This window comes from Phocoena phocoena, chromosome 11, assembly GCF_963924675.1.
Source record: "Phocoena phocoena chromosome 11, mPhoPho1.1, whole genome shotgun sequence".
In the NCBI taxonomy this organism is placed as follows: Eukaryota; Metazoa; Chordata; class Mammalia; order Artiodactyla; family Phocoenidae; genus Phocoena; species Phocoena phocoena.
The window spans coordinates 48,156,925-48,175,607 of record NC_089229.1 but is presented as its reverse complement, the minus strand read 5'-3'; the positions used below and the strand labels follow the sequence as shown (position 1 = coordinate 48,175,607).

The 18,683-nt window shown below is 37.3% G+C and overlaps 1 protein-coding gene and 1 pseudogene across 4 annotated transcripts in view; one reads left to right on the top strand and one right to left on the bottom strand.

Annotated features, from left to right (window-relative positions):
• The window catches only part of RAP1B (RAP1B, member of RAS oncogene family), a 46,410-nt gene extending 30,340 nt beyond the window's left edge, over nt 1–16,070 (top strand). Inside the window, exons 2-8 of one of the 4 annotated variants that reach the window (XM_065886572.1) lie at nt 6,013–6,094; nt 7,166–7,234; nt 8,710–8,766; nt 9,692–9,832; nt 11,653–11,796; nt 12,487–12,603; nt 14,845–16,070. In XM_065886572.1, coding sequence (XP_065742644.1) covers nt 6,038–6,094; nt 7,166–7,234; nt 8,710–8,766; nt 9,692–9,832; nt 11,653–11,796; nt 12,487–12,573 — 555 coding nt within the window. In that variant the 5' untranslated portion in view covers nt 6,013–6,037 and the 3' untranslated portion in view covers nt 12,574–12,603; nt 14,845–16,070. Of the gene's footprint in view, nt 1–6,012; nt 6,095–7,165; nt 7,235–8,709; nt 8,767–9,691; nt 9,833–11,652; nt 11,797–12,486; nt 12,604–14,844 lie in introns of those variants that run through there. The other 3 variants (XM_065886573.1, XM_065886575.1, XM_065886574.1) reach the window with 3 other exon arrangements.
• LOC136130913 (small ribosomal subunit protein uS8-like) lies at nt 2,301–2,684 on the bottom strand (annotated as a pseudogene).
• Nucleotides 16,071–18,683: the final 2,613 nt, after the last annotated feature.

Below are 18,683 nucleotides of genomic sequence, written 5' to 3'. Positions count from 1 at the left end.
GAAGTTAGATGTGTTTGTCACTATGTTTTTAAATTTGAAAGTCTATTGATGACTTTCATATTTCCTACTTCAAAATTTGAAATGTTCTCAATTTCCTGTGATCTTAGAGATCTGCAGTAAAAATTCTTGGTTGAGTTACTAAAATTAAAACAAATTGATAAGCATTATTTATAATATCCACAAGCTGGAAACAAACCAAATGTCCATGAGCGGGTGAATGGATAAAGAAAATGTTACCTATATCCATACAGTGGATCTGCTTTTTATCAATAATAAAGAGATAGAAGGAACACAAATTACTGATAGAAGCAATAATATGGATGAACCTGACTCATTCTAGCAACAAGTAATACTCATTTATGGGTAAATGAAGCAACTGGGAAGTAGGACCCCAGGCATCGCATTAAGAAATGCAGTTCACAAAAATGTTTACTTTTTTTAGTCAGTATGTGCAAGTTTCCTCACCCATAGGCCCCCATTTCTTAGAAAACAAAGACCTTTTGGTTTAATTTTTCTTTTTAGCTTGTTTACTCTGTGAGGATCTCTGAAAATGCTCAACTATTGTAGATGTTCTGATTTTCCATTTTCAGTTTCCTATTCAGGTCTGAGCCCATTTACAGAAAGAAGGGACATGTCTCCCTTTAAAATTTCCTGGAGTCAATATTTATTTTGTTTCCTATCATGTAGTGTTCGTTTTGTCTACAATATTAAATGTTGACCAATCTAACCCTGAAATAGTGTATTTCCTAAATAGGTTCTTGTTCTCTCGAGGCCAATTTTTTTTTTTTTTAAAACAGGCTGGGCTGTTTGAATCTGGTCTTGACTATCATGCTGCTTTTTTTGTTTTTTTTTGTTTTATTTTGTTTTTGCGATACGCAGGCTCTCACTGTTGTGACCTCTCCTGTTGCGGAGCACAGGCTCCAGAAGCGCAGGCTCAGCGGCCATGGCTCACGGGCCCAGCCGTTCCACGGCATGTGGGATCCTCCCGGACCGGGACACAAACCCGCATCCCCTGCATCGGCAGGTGGACTTTCAACCACTGTGCCACCAGGGAAGCCCTATCATGCTGCTTTTAACCTTTTTCCTCTATGATGAAATTAAGTAATTAGTAAGTAAGTTGGGATTCTGCAACAAATTTCGGTCATTCTACCTGAGATTTAGAAAAATCTTTAAGCATAACTCCCAACTAAATTCTAGACCAGTCTTTAAATTCAGTTTCTATAGCTCTGACTTCCACTTCAGCAACTTAAAGAGGCGGTTGTTTAGTATAATTTTTCCTTTGCTGAGAAACCCCCAAGAAAAGTAGTTCATTTCAGAGGTATGGGTAAGGAGCAGATGGAATAGAAGGGTATTGTGGATAGTATAAAGAGACAATGATTCAGGGAGGGTAGGTTTCCAAAGGTTTGAGCAGGGGAGTAAAGAGAGACAATCTTAGTCATTTTATTTTGAGGCTTCAGAATACCAATTAGAGAAGTTGATTATTGAATGTTATTTTTGTCTCATAATTTTTCTATATTTATAATTCCTCTTAAAGTATTAATTTTGACATTTTAAAAGTTGGCCGTGGGCTTCCCTGGTGGCGCAGTGGTTGTGAGTCCACCTGCCGATGCAGGGGACGCGGGTTCGTGCCCCAGTCCGGGAGGATCCCACATGCTGTGGAGCGGCTGGGCCTGTGAGCCGTGGCCGCTGGGCCTGTGCGTCCGGAGCCTGTGCTCCGCAACGGGAGAGGCCGCAACAGTGAGAGGCCCGTGTACCGCAAAAAAAAAAAAAGTTGGCCGTAAGTCCTGTTGTTTATGTTGCAGTTGTCAAAGTCACCATTTTTGTAATTTACCAATGTAAGTGCAAAAGTTGAGATTAGATTGGAAGTTTATAAAAGACACAGAAGTTTTTCCTAGAAGAGGTATGGCCTTGGCAAATAAGAAAGAGATCACTAGAATCAAGAAAACGGTGTTGGGGTAATTAAGTGGGAAGAGGCACATTGGGAACTGTCTGGGTAATAATGGAAGTGTTTTAAATCTTTTTTTAATATAAATTTTCAAATATTTACTTACTTTGCTGTGTCGGGTCTTAGTTGCAGCACACGGGATCTTTCGTTACGGCGTGCAGGCTTCTCTCTAGTTGTGGCGTGCAGTCTCAGTAGTTGCGGCGCGCAGGCTCAGCTGCCCCATGGCATGTGGGATCTTAGTTCCTCGACCAGGGATGGAACCCGCATCCGCTGCGTTGGAAGGCAGATTCTTAACTGCTGGACCACCAGGGAAGTCCCCATTGAGGCATTTTATTTGCATGTTTGTATTACATCCCTAGAAAAAGAATCCCAGGATTTTCTCTTCTGTGTTTTTATCTTGCTTCTTCATGGTCTGTGATGCCATCTGAAGTTGTCAGCTCAGTGAAACCAACTGATAGGACAGAAGCAGGTTTTTCTGCCATTTTTCTAGATCTTTGAGTTGCACATCAAATCTAGGGACTGATCACTTCACACTTGTTTGACCTGCCTATGAGGTTCACAACAGTTTTCCCAGCCCTGTGATCATTGATTTCAAATTCGCTAATGTAACCATGCTTCATTATCACAGAAACTGGATGATGACTTGGGAGCATGGCCTAATAAGAACCTGACACTTGCCTCTCCTTTCAGCATTATTGATGCTCTTGAGAGCATCAGCTAGGACTTTCGTGTGCACCATTATATCAGCACAGAAAGATGGCAGAAAGAGCTTAAAATTTTTTTTAACAAATGTGTCCTTACAAACAGATTCTCAGGTTCCCTGATCAAGCAGAAGTTAGGAAGGTGCCACATAATAAACCCCATGGTTATTGACCTTGCAATGCTGTCATGAAAGTTTAAGTGATCCGAGGTGATGTTTGGCCCATCACTCAACTTTGCCTGAGTTGGTCACTGATGTTACTCATCTTTAACCTTTAGTGCTTGGGGCCAGTTTGAATTGCATTGGAGGCTCTCAGGCCTGTGTCCATCCATTCCACACGGAGCACTCCCTTATTCAATGAATGGAAGCAAGACAGTACAGGACAAAACAAAACATGTGAGACAAAATTTTGAGCAAGTAGCTGAAGAATTATAAACTAATGGCAAAAATATTTATCAAATAGGACACTCCAAGCCAAAGCCAAAAGGCCTAATTGCCTTATACAAAAACCTACTTGGTACAAATCCTAGGGTAACAAAGTTAGCAATGTGAGCTCAAGCACTGATTGGAGCACCGGTCACTGTTGAGATTGACTCATCTGATAGGAAAATCAAAGAACAAAGAAGTTGGACACAGGCAGCCCATTCAGTACACTTATTTGTCTAAGGGCATCATTTGGAATGATGCCAAATGAGGGTCTTAGGTTGACTGTCCCAAAGAATGAGAGACACCATTCAATATATAAACAGAAAACACAAAGCTGAAATTATTGATTACTTAAGGAAAAGCTATCCTGGTCTGATACTGCCTCCCCTGAGCAGAGCAGATTGCTAGTCTTATAGGGTTTTTAGGGAATTTCAGAGTCCAAAGATTCACAGACTTTCAAAGGCAGGAGTGAGTTAATGTCAACAAGTAAAAGCAGTGTTACTCAAGTGAGGCAATTGCTGATTGGTTGGCATTTTGCTGCGTGTTCACTGAAGTGAGTCTTTTTTTCTTTTTTTTTTTTTTTTAAAGTTAATGGTAAACAATGACAAGGCATCAAAAAGTGACACAGCCCAGCTACCTAAAGGATAAAAGATGCAGGGAGATGAGTCTAATTTTATTTGTGTTAAAGTTAGTTGGTTTGCTCTTTGGGATGTTTAGGAAATTCTTGGCCCCAAAGTTACCATATTCCCTCTAGATGGGTTCAGAAACAAAAATTTATTTGAAGGCATCTTTCATGAAAATCCTAAGTTTATTTTTAAATATTTCTCAAATATTAATGTAGGTCCATGGGGTTGGCTAATGTGTGCATGGAACTGAGTAGAATTATCACCTAAGTATTCCTTTTTTTTTCTTTGCGGTACGCGGGCCTCTCACTGCTGTGGCCTCTCCCGTTGCGGAGCACAGGCTTCGGACGCGCAGGCTCAGCGGCCATGGCTCACGTGCCTAGTCGCTCCGCGGCATGTGGGATCTTCCCGGACCGGGGCACGAACCCGTGTCCCCTGCATCGGCAGGCGGACTCTCAACCACTGTGCCACCAGGGAAGCCCAGTAATGCTATTTTTAAATGATTTTTTACATTAAAAGAAATAAACCTGACTGGAGTTACATGTTTACAAAGAAAGATTTATTTGTCCCAAATTAAATGCAGACTACCATGTGGAATATTCTTAAAGCTGAAAGGTGATTCCACTTTTATTTCATATCCTTTTTCCTAAAAATCATATCTGGTAAGAACCATGCAGTTCACAAAAGTTATGGAGACAGTGTTCCGGAACTGGAGAAAAGTCTATGGAAATAATGGGTTCAGTAAGTTTAGAAATGTAGGAACTAGTAAGTGAGAAAGTCAGCAGCCGACTTCTTTGGTAGTTTTTATATTTGCTTCCCTGACCCCCCCCCCACCCCCCATTAAGGAATGGAGAAAACACAGGAAATAATCCATGTATTTAAAGGTTGGAGTGAAGGAGAAGTTTTTGAAAAGAAGTCCTTGGAATTAGTCATGCCGTCCTGAGAAGAAATAAAGAGATGGCATATAGAGATAGGTAAAACAAATGCTATCTTCTAAGAGTATGGACTGGAAGGAAAGAACGTATAAAGAGATTTAACACAAAGAAATATTATGCCAAAGTGAGTCCATTCTTAACTGACTGACTTTCAGAAATAAGGGGCTATCAATAATAGGCTGGTTTGCAGAAGCATATTCACTGAAGCAAATGGTTATTGGTTGGTTAAATGTGTTTAAACCAGTCCTGGTATTGTGTTACTATGACTAAAGAACTGTCATTTCTTGATTAAGAAGGTTTAAAACCTATTCTGGTGGCTACTTTTGCACCATGGCCACTGGCCAATTATTTTTCTCTAGGAATGTGGGAGCTTTGTGTTCTCATGTTGTTCCCCACCCTGAAACTTTCGGGATCTTTCTTTCTTTCTCCTTAGTGTACTGAAATTTTCTAATGATGAGCCTTGGTATGGATTGTTTCTTTTCAGTTTTATTTTGTTTTGATTTCCACCATTTCGGCATACTGAACACTCAGTAGACTTTTTCAGTCTGGGCTTTCGTGTTCTTGAGATCTTCTGATTCCTGACCATTTCAGTTTCCTTGTGCCACCCCATCTGTCCCCCGACCCCACACCCCACACCCACTTCAGGAATATATATTTGGTCTGCTTTCTCTGCTAACTCACTTACCGTTTATGTATCTCAGACCAGCAAGTTTTTTCTATAAATGCCACATAGTAAATATTTTAGGCTTTGTGAACCAGACAGCCTCTGTTATAATGACTTAGCTCTGCCATTACAAGATAGCAGCCATTGACAATACACAAATGAATGGGTGTGGCTGTATTTCAGTAAAACTTTATGTACAAAAACAGGTAGTGAGTTGGATTTGTCTGCAGACCCCTCCCCTATCGTGTTCATCTTTACCAGAATGTTAGCTCAGTTGAGGTCAGGAATTTTTTTGTTGTTCATTGGGTATATCCTTGTACTTAGTAGGCACTCAACTACTTGTGATTCAGGGTTGCAGATGGTTCAGTAAAGGGGGATAACATGTCTATCACTGCCATCTTATAGCTAACAGAATGCCCTTTAATGTTGTTTTTCAGCCTTCCTCCCTTTTTTTCTTGATGGAGTAAATATTTTATTGTAATCGAATTTAGGATAGGGCTAAAAGTCACGTCTATAATTCTGCAGTTTCTTTCCTCCTCTGATGTTTTGTAAAGGGCACCACCAGTAGCATCCTTTAGTAAGTCTGTTTATGAAATGCTCCATATTAATATGGTATAGTAGTCATTTTAAATAAATGCTTGAATGTCTTGTTTATATAAGAAGGACATGAATACAAAGATAGTACTTAAGAATTCTTTTGTTTTTTTTTCTTTAATAAGGTACTAGATTTTACAGGTTTGCACCATGCGTGAGTATAAGCTAGTCGTTCTTGGCTCTGGAGGAGTTGGAAAATCTGCTCTGGTAAGACATTCTCACTGTACCCAAGCTATTTACTCCAAGACGTGTTCTTCTTCTGTTGAGTTTTAGGTTTTGCTTATTTGTCTTTATCTATTTGTTAAGGTGAAATCTCGTAATGATTTTAGAAGTAATATAATATTTTTCTTGTGATTTAGTCAACTTTTAGTTGTATCTGGGTAGATCATATTCTCTCTGGAACATGGGTTCCAGACTAGAATACAGTTTGGACTAAGCACAGAAGGGAAAGAACACATAAAGAGATTTAACACAAAGAAGTATTATGCCAAAGTGAGTCCGTTCTTTAACTGACTGACTTTCAGTGCATATAAATGGGTGTCTGCATTTCAGAGCCAGACAGGAATAAATTTTGGTCCATCTCATTGTGAGTTGGCTTACAATACAAATTTTGTTACAAAAATTAAATACACCTTATATAAAAAACTTTTTCAAAGATTACCTTTGACTGTCCCACCATGTTTTATGTATCAAGAAATAGTAAAGCAAGAAAGAAGACACAACTTGACAGTGGTGGGTGGGGAAGGAGAGAAACTTAGGGGAAATAACTTGATGCACAGTTCAGAGTTTAGCAAAGCCCCACAGTAAGATAGATTGACCATCTTACTTTGCCACTTAAACACCTAGCACAGAATTTGACATGCTTGGATCAAACTGAGAAGTGTGTACAATGGAGCATGAACTGCTTTTTCATTTGTAAATATATCCAAAGTAATGGGGAGGTGTGAGTGTGCACATATGTGTGTACACAAGATAATTAGCCACTTTCTAACTAAAATTCAAATTTAAGCCCTTAGGACTGAAACAGGAGCCATTTAATGATTTTTCAATATATGATCTCTAAATTTAGACTTAACCAGTAAGGAGCTTGGTGATTATTAATTTTTTTAAAAAAGCTTTCTGAAGTAATTTTCCCACCACATGTGTATGTTCAAATATAGTTGCGGTTATGTTTTTTTAATCAATGGTATAACTAGCTATATGAAGTCAATACTTTAAAATGTGCAGAATTGAATGTGTTCTTTTGGGGGGGTATAATGGTATGTTAATTTTTTTCAGACTGTACAGTTTGTTCAAGGAATTTTTGTTGAAAAATATGATCCTACGATAGAAGATTCTTATAGAAAGGTATGTTAACTTTAGAAGACCTTTTGCTTTTGACTTTACTATAAATATAAATTCTTGTTTTTAGCTTAATAATTATTAAATGTTGTTTACAAAGTAGAACGAAGAAGCAGAGTTAATTTATAAAATTAGTGGGGAAAGATCACACCTGATTATTTCCTGGCATTGTGTGTTTACCAGCTTGAGAATTTTTTTTTTTTTGCGGTTCGCGGGCCTCTCACTGTTGTGGCCTCTCCCATTGCGGAGCACAAGCTCCGGACGCGCAGGCTCAGCGGCCATGGCTTACGGGCCCAGCCACTCCGTGGCATGCGGGATCCTCCCGGACCGGAGCATGAACCCACGTCCCCTGCATCGGCAGGCGGACTCTCAACCACGGCGCCACCAGGGAAGCCCCCCCAGCTTGAGAATTTTAAACAGTCACTCTTGTTCTCTGTCTTATCTCTCTCTCTCAAAGAATTTTAAGTTTATATTGACCACAAAATTGTAATTTGACACACTAACCTTAGAGCTGGGCCGTGCATTTCAAGTGGTAGCTCCATGTTTCTCTCCCCTTCCTGCCCCCCAAAGACTGAATACTCTCAGGCTCCCTTCTTTTTAATATAAAGATATAAGTACAAAAGTCTTGTTAACCTTCCTACTTACAACTCCTTGAGAAAGTTCCACTGCTCATAATAGTAGAAAGGTTTATTTCTGTCCATATGTTCACTTGTACAACATGTGACAATAAAACTATAAATGCGCAGAGATTTTTTTATTTAGCAGGGAGAGAGTTACCCCCCACCTTGATATAGTGACCAGCCTGGCCCCTGCTGCTGTGCAGACATTGTGTTTCTGTTCCTCCCTCTGTGTCCACAGTCTACCAAAACAAACTGGAAACCCCTTTCTGCACCCCAGCAGTGAGGCACTATTACTCTTCTTTCCATGTATATAACTTGGTTCCCTAGGAAATGTTAGGTAAAAAGGGTAGCAGGGATATATAATTTATTTCATAGCTCTCCTCTGCTTCCTTGCTCCCAGAAATTTTGTTGTTCCAATATGGTGAAGGGGATGTGGTTATCTAGAGAAATGAAGGTATATCTAAAGTATGGGAGAATTGAGATAGTTACTTCTGGTATTATTGGAACTATTACTGGTTTTAAAATAATTTTTTGAGCTATTTTGAAATCATTTCCTCTCCAGATTTAAGTGCTGAGTGATTCATATTGAGGTTGGATCTTGTGTATCTTGTATCAATAGATATCCTCGTGTTAAATTCAGAACACATGGTTTTTGCACCTAATGCAGTTTGGGGGTCAGTAGACCTGTTTTCTAGCTATTTTTTTTCTCCTGTTTTGTTAAAGTGAGTATTGCTTGAAATTAGTTGTGAAGTTGCTGTAATCTGTGTCTCTGTTTTAAATATCATATTAGCTGTTGGGTATATTAAAGTAGTCTTGTATACGTTTAAAAAAAATGAACATCTATTTTAATTTTTCCCCAAGCAAGTTGAAGTAGATGCACAACAGTGTATGCTTGAAATCTTGGATACTGCAGGAACGGTATGTAAAACAGAGTACCAAAGTATATGCACAGCTTGTGCAGTATTGACCTTTAGATGCTAGTATTCTGTAGACAAACATTAGTTAAGCTTATTTAAAAGTACTGCTTGCATTAAATCTTAAAGCTGTTTTCCTTATCCTCTTGAATTCTTTTCTTGTGTGTGTGCTTTGCCATTGCAGTGGGTCATTTATTGAAGAAATAAGTAGAAATTTTGTATGAAAGTTTTCATAGTCCCACTAGTACTTGTAAAACAAGTTAAACTGTATTACCATTTATTAAATAATGTGGAAAATAATATTAGAGTATACATTTATTCCTCAGTGGCTGTATGAAGTATTTTGAATATTATCTTTCCTCCTTCAATATATTTACAGACCAACTAGATTTGTTGGTATCTGAAGGTGAAGGGAAAATTTATTCTGGATATGTGGTATTCATTCAACTAATGTTTGAGTACCTGATACGTGCTGTGTATTGTATTCTTACACTCAAAGTCTTACAGTTTAGTGAAGGAGGAAAAGTGTGGGAAAATGGCAAGATACAGGTAACGTGCTGGTGGCCCCCAGAACTAGAGCATTGTGAGCTAGCTGTGGGTAACGTGGTGATTTGATTTGGGTGCCTTACACATTATGATACATTAAAAAGCTGCCTTTAAGTAGCATTTGGACACAGGACATTTCTGTTCCACTTGAGTATATTTACTGCACATAAATCTGCTCTGGTGTATTATTTTTAAGTAAAACACATATTTCTTGAAATACTGATTTTTTCAAATAGCCACAGGCTGTAATTTTAAGAGATGTTACGTAACACTACTGCATTCTTCTTTGAGCTCTAATTATAGACTTCGAAAATTGTCAAATTATCTGTCAAAACATTTTTTTAACATTATTGCTTTTTAATGATTCTTTCTTTCTACTGTAGGAACAATTTACAGCAATGAGGGATTTGTACATGAAAAACGGACAAGGCTTTGCATTAGTTTATTCCATCACAGCACAGTCCACATTTAACGATTTACAAGATCTGAGAGAACAGATTCTTCGAGTTAAAGACACTGATGATGTAAGCTGGCTTCGTAATAAATAAATATTTTTTGTTTCAAACCCTTATTATAGTGATATCCAACTTAAAGGTTTGAATTTAAATCCAGTTTAAAGTTAATGTATTTTGGGGGGCTTTGTTTGTTTTTCAAAAGCTTTTTCCTTGATGGGGAAAAACATATCTTTAACACTATATATAATGTAAAAAGTGAGAAATACCCTCCTCTCCCCTGTGTAAAATAAATTTTATACCCTTCCTGTTTGAAAATCATGCATTTGGTGAAGAAGGAGAGGTGTTGGTGGCAAATATTACTAATAGAGCATATGATGTTCTGGCCACATTTCTGGCAGATTTAAGAGCCTTTTTAACAAGAATCAAAACAACATATGAACAGATCTCAAGCAACTATGACAGAAGGAGTATAATGATAATAATAATTTTTAAAGAAAGGCAACAGATATATTCGATTCTAATGTAAATTTACATGCCTCTTCAGAGTATACCATAATGGAGTTTAATCCCTTTAGGAAACTATAAATGGATTATTTTAATTCCTCATCACACTATATATAAATTCATCTTGCATCGAATTGATCTTGCATCAGAATCACCTGTAAAGCTGGTTAGATTGCCAGGCCCCACTCTCAGAGTTTCTGATTCAGTAGGTCTGGGATAGGGCTTAAGAATTTGTATTTCTAACAGATTTCCAAATGGTGTTGATGCTGCTGGTCTGAGCACTTCACTTTTAAGAACCACTGTACTATGTATAGTTTAATTATAGCAAATATTTCGAGAGCTTGAGGGCACCTATGGGAAATGCTGCCATTTCCTGGACTTCTAAAGCAGGAGAACTTAGGGGGACCCTGACATACTTACAGCAACCTCGGTAAAGCTGTTTGTTTACCAGTGTCTCTAGTAACTACTATGGTTTTCTGTCAGTTGCATTAAACAGGTATTTATTAATATAATACTATATATCTGCTCCTTAAAAAGCCAAAATTCTTGATTTTCTAGTTTGGATTTTTTCCAAAACTTCTTTAGAAAGACAAAATCTCTAAATGATTAATAGGAGTTTTGCAGCATAAGTATTATTTTTCCCTGTAGTGTCCTTCTAAAATTACAAACATCACATGTATCCAAACACGTGATTAATAAGGTCTAGATTTTTAGTAAATTAAGATGATTTTACTTTTTGGCTTTTTAATATACACTGTATGAGAAGCTAAAAGTTCTGCTTTGGGGGCTTTCCAGATTTCTCCTTTTTGTGTTATGAAATTGGGAATGAGTATTTAATAAATACATGTTAGAAAACCAGAAAATTTTAAATTGATTTATGTCCCTTGGAGAAACATTTTAAAATTTTGGAATATATTGGCTTTTTATGGTATACCCTTTTGCACTTCCTTTTAAAAAGGTTTTGTGTTTTGCTTACTATAATTAGTTAAAAGTCCACTGTGAGGGACTTCCTTGGCGGTCCATCAGTTAAGACTCTGAGCTTCCACTGCAGGGGGCACGGGTTCAATCCCTGGTTGGGGAACTAAGATCCCGCATGCTATGCGGTATGGCCGAAATAAAATAAAAGTCCATTGTGTTATAATTTTAAGGGTTTTTCACCCTCTTTTATAAGTAGATCATAGCTTGTTTTCTAAAAAAATTTCATGTGAGAAGTTCTTAAATTAACATTGTCAAGGCTTTCATATTTAACTGTAAATTTTATTACACGTTATTAACTTAGCATTTTTTCTGGCATAGTATAAAAAGTAATCCTGAGAAATATTTTAATTTGAATTTTGATTTGAATTTATATTGCATATTTGTTTACTTGTTTTCACCCTTTTTAGGTTCCAATGATTCTGGTTGGTAATAAGTGTGACTTGGAAGATGAAAGAGTTGTAGGAAAGGAACAAGGTCAAAATTTAGCAAGACAATGGAACAACTGTGCATTCTTAGAATCCTCTGCAAAATCAAAAATAAATGTTAATGAGGTATGGTGAAATAGAACTCATGATTTGGAATTTAGCATTCAAAATTAATGGAAAATAATGAGTCTATATTAACACAACCCCAGGTTAATTTGTACTCAGGGTGCTTTGTTGATCATATAGGCAGAAGTCTTGTGTTAAGTAAATGCATGTTAATAAGCAATAATGCTCTTTGAGCCTCTTTATTAAATACTGGGTACAGTGGAATTTACCATAAAATGAAGGAAAACTGGACAGAAAATAATAGGGGTGGGGAAGACAGATTAAGTCTTCAGGTATATGAAGGATGTTATGTAAAAGGCAAAGACATTCAAAAAGGCATGAACGGTTGTTGCCTTGAAGGGACTTAAAATAATGTTGTAGACTAAGGATACATAGAGTTGAAGAAGAGTACATAATTGTTCTCTTTGGATGGTAGTAAATGTTCTGTCTGAACTAAGATCCCTGCAGCTCCTTCAACTCCATATTTATTTTAAGGAGAACGATTTTTAGCCCTCCCAAAAAATAAACAGAAAAGAACTTGGCGATTATAAGAATACCTGGCTTTACTCTCATTCCTTAACTGAACAGAATATTTGCTTTCTGGGGAAAAGTTCATGGAAAGTTCAGTTTTTTCATTTTACTCTTTCACTTTTAGTTCTTTGGGGGCTTTTTTCCCTTGTAAATTTTTTTTTTAATTTAATGTGTTTGCAGATCTTTTATGACCTAGTGCGGCAAATTAACAGAAAAACTCCAGTGCCTGGGAAGGCCCGCAAAAAGTCGTCATGTCAGCTGCTTTAATATACTAAATGCATTGTAGCTCTGAGCCAGGTATGTTGATTTATCTTTTCCTCTGTTTTGTTTGTTTGTTTCCTCTAATTTTTAACCTCAACTTTATTAAGGGTTAAGAAAGTAAACATAGGATTTTCTTTTCTAAAAGAGAAATGGTTACTTCCTTTTTAAGATATGAGTTAATATGATATCCTAGTAATTAAAATAATTATTTCATTTATATATCATCATCAGAAGTAAGGTATTCCACATAAGTGAGAATTCTAGATGAGTTTATCCAGTATATACTCATGCCTCAGTGGGTCACTGGTTTGTGTTGACAATACAGTGGTGATGAAAACCAGTCTTCTCTGCTTTCTTCTTTGTTGCCTTAAGCTAACTAAGGTCTAGTTGGAGAATTAGACAAACAATTGCAAAATATGATAAATGCTATTGCAGAATAAGTCCAGCATGGTACTGATAATAAAAAACCCCTTATATATTATGTGCCAGGCACTCTTAAGTACTGCCTATATATGTTAATTGCACCCTCACAACAATCCTGTGAGGCAGAATTATTATAATTCCCATATTACAGATGAGTGAACTGAGGCACAGAAAGATTGTTACTTGTTCAAGCCCTGCAATTAGTGAATAGCCTAGTCAGAATTGAATCTAGTGATTTGAGTACATCGCACAGAATTTGAACTGTGGTCTGGCTCCCAAGTCCATAATTAGTCACTATTATGGGTGCTATTGGAGCATTTAACTGGGGCACCAGACCAGTCAGATGTGAACTGTGGATTCAGGGAAAGTCTGTCAGAGTGAGATACATGTAAGTCGAAATCTGATGGATAAGTAGAAATTGTGTAGGGGATGAAGAGTTCCCAGGAAGAGAGAACCACAAATACAACCCTGAGATGAGACAGCAAAGGAAAACTGAGCATACAACACTGTAACATAGTTTTTGAAAACAGTCATATTAAATGAGTTAATACTTGTAAAGCAGTTAGTTCAGTGCCTGGCACACGGTAAACCCTTACCTATTAGCTGCTGTTTGCCAGGTATTGTTAAACCATATCTTACTGTACTCTTATCCTTGGGAACTTTGAATGTTTGTAGCTCTGCTGCTTCCTGTGTTAAATGGCCCTATACTACCATAGAACTCTGATTCTGTATCTCTCTAGAGTTTTTGTTCCTACTCTCCATTTAAGGCTTTCTGTTTAGAGATACAACCTCTCACTTTCTATATCCTCTCATTTCCAACCACGTGCCCATTCTTAGCAGCACACATGTGCCTGAGCTCACACACTCCCATCTGTCCTTTCCAATTTGCTACATTCAACCTGCTAAGATTTAGGAAACTTAGAAAACTCATTCAGACTCCAAACGAGGGCTTAAAGTTCAAAGCATTTGTGGAAATTATTTCATCAGCTGCATCTATATTAACAACGTTTCTGAAGCTTGCAACAAATCTGATTCCCAGAAAACCAGTTAAAAAAAAAAAAAAGAAACATCTTTTTAGCCCAGGCATGTGTGCAGAAAATCATCCAAAGTTAAATAAATAAATGACAGACCCGTGAGTTCTGATTTTACCTTCTTTACATCACTCAAATTTTTTTAAGTTTAATTTGGTATGATTTTAGTGTAATAACAGCCTTTTCTGACATCCATCTTAGAGTTGGTAGAATCTGTTTATGTAGAATTAAAAAGTATATAGCTGTCAACTGTAGAGAGCCTTCGTGAAATAAATTCTATCGTGTTCACTTCTCTGCACCAGCTTTTTAGCCACTTTTATTGGAAGAGTAGGGAAGAAAAGTCCTGATTTTCTAATACTAGAAAGTCTGGTTAGATGTGCATTCTGTATTCCTCATGTAATTCTAGGGTTGTAAACACTTACAGATCAGCCATTTTGTTAATATTGATGTCTGTTTTATAATCCTAATTCTAGTAAAGGTGACCTAATGTAAAATTTTAATGTGGTGTTTTTTTTTTTTTTCCTTGCTTTTAATCTTTGGAAGGTAATACAAAGAAATTTGCATTAAGGTACACTCAACTTACATTTGACTGACTTTCAAGAAGGCAGCAGAATAGATGAAGTCATTCCAAAAAAGATGAAAATGTCTACCCATGCTTTGCCATGAATCGTGGTACCTGGTCATAATGTAATGACGAGGATAAGAACCTGTATTATATTTATTTCTGACACTTCAGCACTGTTGTCTTAATATGTCCTTTGGATCTTTAGTGTGCTGTTTACACCCCATGTTTTCAATTAATTTAATTTTCTCATTTTGACAGGTCTGAAGAACTGTTGCCCAATTCAACAGTGCCAGCATTCCAACTTTGTTAAACCTACCAACATCTTAAATGGACTTTCTGTGGTGGTACCCTTTAAGAGGCGGATGAAAGCTACTACATCAGTTTGCACATTCTAATCACTTTCCAGTATCACAAGAGAGATTTTTACTTATATAATAGTCCTAGAGTATGCAGCTGGTAAAACCAGAGGCTACAATCCAGTATTACTGCTAAGAGACATTTTTCATCCACCAATGTTGTACATGTATGAAAATGGTGTACTGTATACTTTAACACGCCCTATACTTTGTATTGGAGAGTACAATAATGTAAATCCTAAAAGCACCACTATTTTAGCATAATAAAAGAAAGTCCAAAGAGCTCCTATATAGACTACTCCAGATAACTTCGCTTCTTTGATACTTGTAGCTTATTGTAATTTTTTTTAAGAAATTCAAGGTCATTATCATTGTATTGTACAAATAAGCGCTTTGATTAACACAGCTATATAGTTTTTTTAATTTTTAAAAACCTGTGGAGACAGTGATCTTGTCTTTAAAATATGATAGTCCTTTCAGTATGTCTTAGATTAAAGACGTTGCCTTTAATATCTGTTGGGAAGGAAATGTCCAGACTTCAAATCTTTTATTATATGTTTCCTTTTTTGTTTACATAGGGAACAATGTTTATAGTTGTGTGTACAGTGGGGGTCTACAACAAGAAGTGTATATTTTCAAACAATTTTTTAATGATTTAACAATTTTTGTAAATCATTTTCAGGCTTCTGCAGCTGTAGATTCTCACTGTGAATCCCCTGCTTGCTCATGCATAAGTGTATTTGCAATACCAAATATACAGGTTTAGTATTTTTGCCTGTTAGTGATTGTTTCACATGTGTAACGTTTTGGTTGAGATGTTAAATGGTGGACGAGTACTGTGGATGTGAATGTGGGAAGTAATTTTAATCATGTGTAATTGGTCACAAGGCCTAAGTTGCAGTAACTATTGCTGTTTTATTTAACAATGCCTTGTTGCTTTGTATGCATTAACGTTTGGGTGTAAAGATTGTGTGTCTATCCAACAGGGAGCCACAGTATTTAAATTGACCAACCTAATGTTACAACTACTTTTGAGGTGGCCAAATGTAAACTAAAAGCCTTAATTAAAGTGGTGCAATTTTGTATAACTTAGCATCAGTAGTTCAATAAATTTGGATTGCCATGCAAGGGCTTGCATTATAATTACTTACCACTTGAATGTGTTTTGTGTAATGTTTAACAGTGCTAGTAAATAAATATGGGTTTAACTTCTTTTTAAATGGAATGGGTGCATTTTGCATAGCGTGGTTTCATAATTTAACATTTGGGCAGGCTCATTAATTACAGAAATGATGAGAGAAAGAAGTCAGATATTGTTCTTAGTATTGTTTGAATATCCACATAACCATCTTTTGAATTTTTCCTTTGGAAAGAATTTTGTAAATCAAGCAATATTACTTATGAACGTATGCCTTCTGGGCAGTGTTCAGTAGCTGTTTGAGGTATAGGAGGAAGAATTGAAAATACTTTGGCAGGTGTTACACTTAGATTATTTTTAAAACAATAGGGCACAGTTGTACTTGTGGTCATAAAAATCTTTCAATGAAGTGGACTCAAATACTACTTTCTTTTTATATAATGAGTGTTTGTCTTAGATGTGCTGTAATTCAGTTCTTTTTTGAAATCTGTAAATGAATCTTAACTCAAACTTTATCAAAATAGTTTCCAGCCACTGAGCATATTAGCAATTAACTAGTGATACCATCTAATTTAGGGATGTCTGCTAATCCCGTAAATACTTGATATTTGAATGGGACATTTAAAAGCTTTCATTTTAAAAAGAAAAATGTCTTATTCCTTACATATTTCACTCACAGAGTTCCATATATTAAAAGGTTCCATGTTATCTAAAGAAAAAAATGTTCTCTGAGAAACCCCACTTAACTAAGAGACTTGTTTTGGCAGAACTGGTTTTACTTAAAGTCACTGGGAGAAAATTAAATCCGCCAGAAGTGGAATTATGGAGCACTAAAATCACTTCAATTTATTATGTCCTGTTGTTACATCCATTTGGCCCTCTTTGAGGGCACCACCGTTAATTCAGTTACCTTCATAAATGTTTGTTGCCTACCAGCTATGTGCCAGGCTGCATTCTAGGCTCTTAAAAACAGATAAATTTAGTGATTTCTTGTCAGCCATTTATTCTGGGTCTGAGGATAGAGCAGCAACCAAGATCAACTTAGGACCCTGCCCGCTAGGACTGATACTTTACTTTGGGGTTTCTCAGCCTCAGCACTGTGGATGCTGTATGCTAGATGATGAGTTGTTGGGGGCTTTCCTGTACATTATAGGGTTTTTAGCAGCATCTCTGGACTCTACCCACTAGATGTCAGTAATACCACCCCCGCCCCCAAGTTGAGACAAGCAGAATTGTCTCCACACATTGTCAAGTGTCCTCCAAGTTAGATTCAGGGAAAGGGGAGAGGGGTGTTGAAGGGCAGAATTGCCCCAGTTGAGAACTGTTGATCTGGTGGGAAACAGCACATTAATTACAGATGAGTGTTAGGGGTACAAAGCAGACAGTTTAGGGCTTCCCTGGTGGCGCAGTGGTTGAGAGTCCGCCTGCCGATGTAGGGGACACGGGTTCGTGCCCCTGTCTGGGAAGATCCCACATGCCGCGGAGCGGCTGGGCCCGTGAGCCATAGCCGCTGAGCCTGTGCTCCACAATGGGAGAGGCCACAACAGTGAGAGGCCCGCGTACCACAAAAAAAACAGTTTACTATAGTGAATAAGGATGGGCTCCAGAACCAGATTTCCTAGGTTTCTAATCGCAGCTCTGCCACCTCCTAGCTTGTGACCCTGGTTAGTTTCCTCAGTTGCTTTACCTGTAAAATGGGAATGATAGTAGCATCTACTTCACAGGAGTTAAAGAGAGTGAAGTACATGGCCAGTGTCATCCTCCAGGTCAATATTTTTGTTGCTTTTTATTTTGTATTTTGCTAACAGAAATGGGGCTGTGGTTTTGGCAAAAAGCACCATTGTCTCCCATACAAAATAGTAACTGCAGCTTAGGAATGCAAATCATATGTAGATTGACTTTTCTGGTACTTAAATGGACAAAAATATTAAAATAATTAAGTCAGAAAACTAATGAGTCCCTTTTTATGTCCCCATGGATACTTGGAGAAAAGCAAATTTTTGGAGAATAACTGGTATTTCACGTAATTTTTCTAAAAAGTGTAAAAACCTTGTTTTAACTTGCATGTTGATTCAGTTCTTTTCCTTAAATATATAATCTTTACCACACGTGGATATTATGAGTAGGAAGTTTTAAAACCTCTGCTTATGAGAATAACTTTGCTTTGCTTTTTTTTAAATCGTCTCTAGATGTGGGGCAGATAGCTGAGAATCAAAACTCATTACTGCAACATTTTTTCTTCTGGTTTGTCTGTCTGTGTCTTCATTGAATTTAATCCCCATCTATTATTCTGCCACTCTTTAAATCATGGAAATGTAGAGTTACAGTATTTTATAATTAATACTCCTACAACCTTATCTTAGAAATAATCATAGTGTTTGCAGTCTTTTTTTTTTTTAATTTTAATGTTATTTTTGGCTGCATTGGGTCTTTGTTGCTGCACACGGGCTTTCTCTAGTTGGCGGTGAGCGGGGGCTACTCTTCATTGTGGTGCGTGGGCTTCTCATCGCAGTGGCTTCTCTTGTTGTGGAGCATGGGCTCTAGGCGCGCTGGCTTCAGTAGCTGCGGCACTCAGGCTCAGTAGTTGTGGTGCGCAGGCTCAG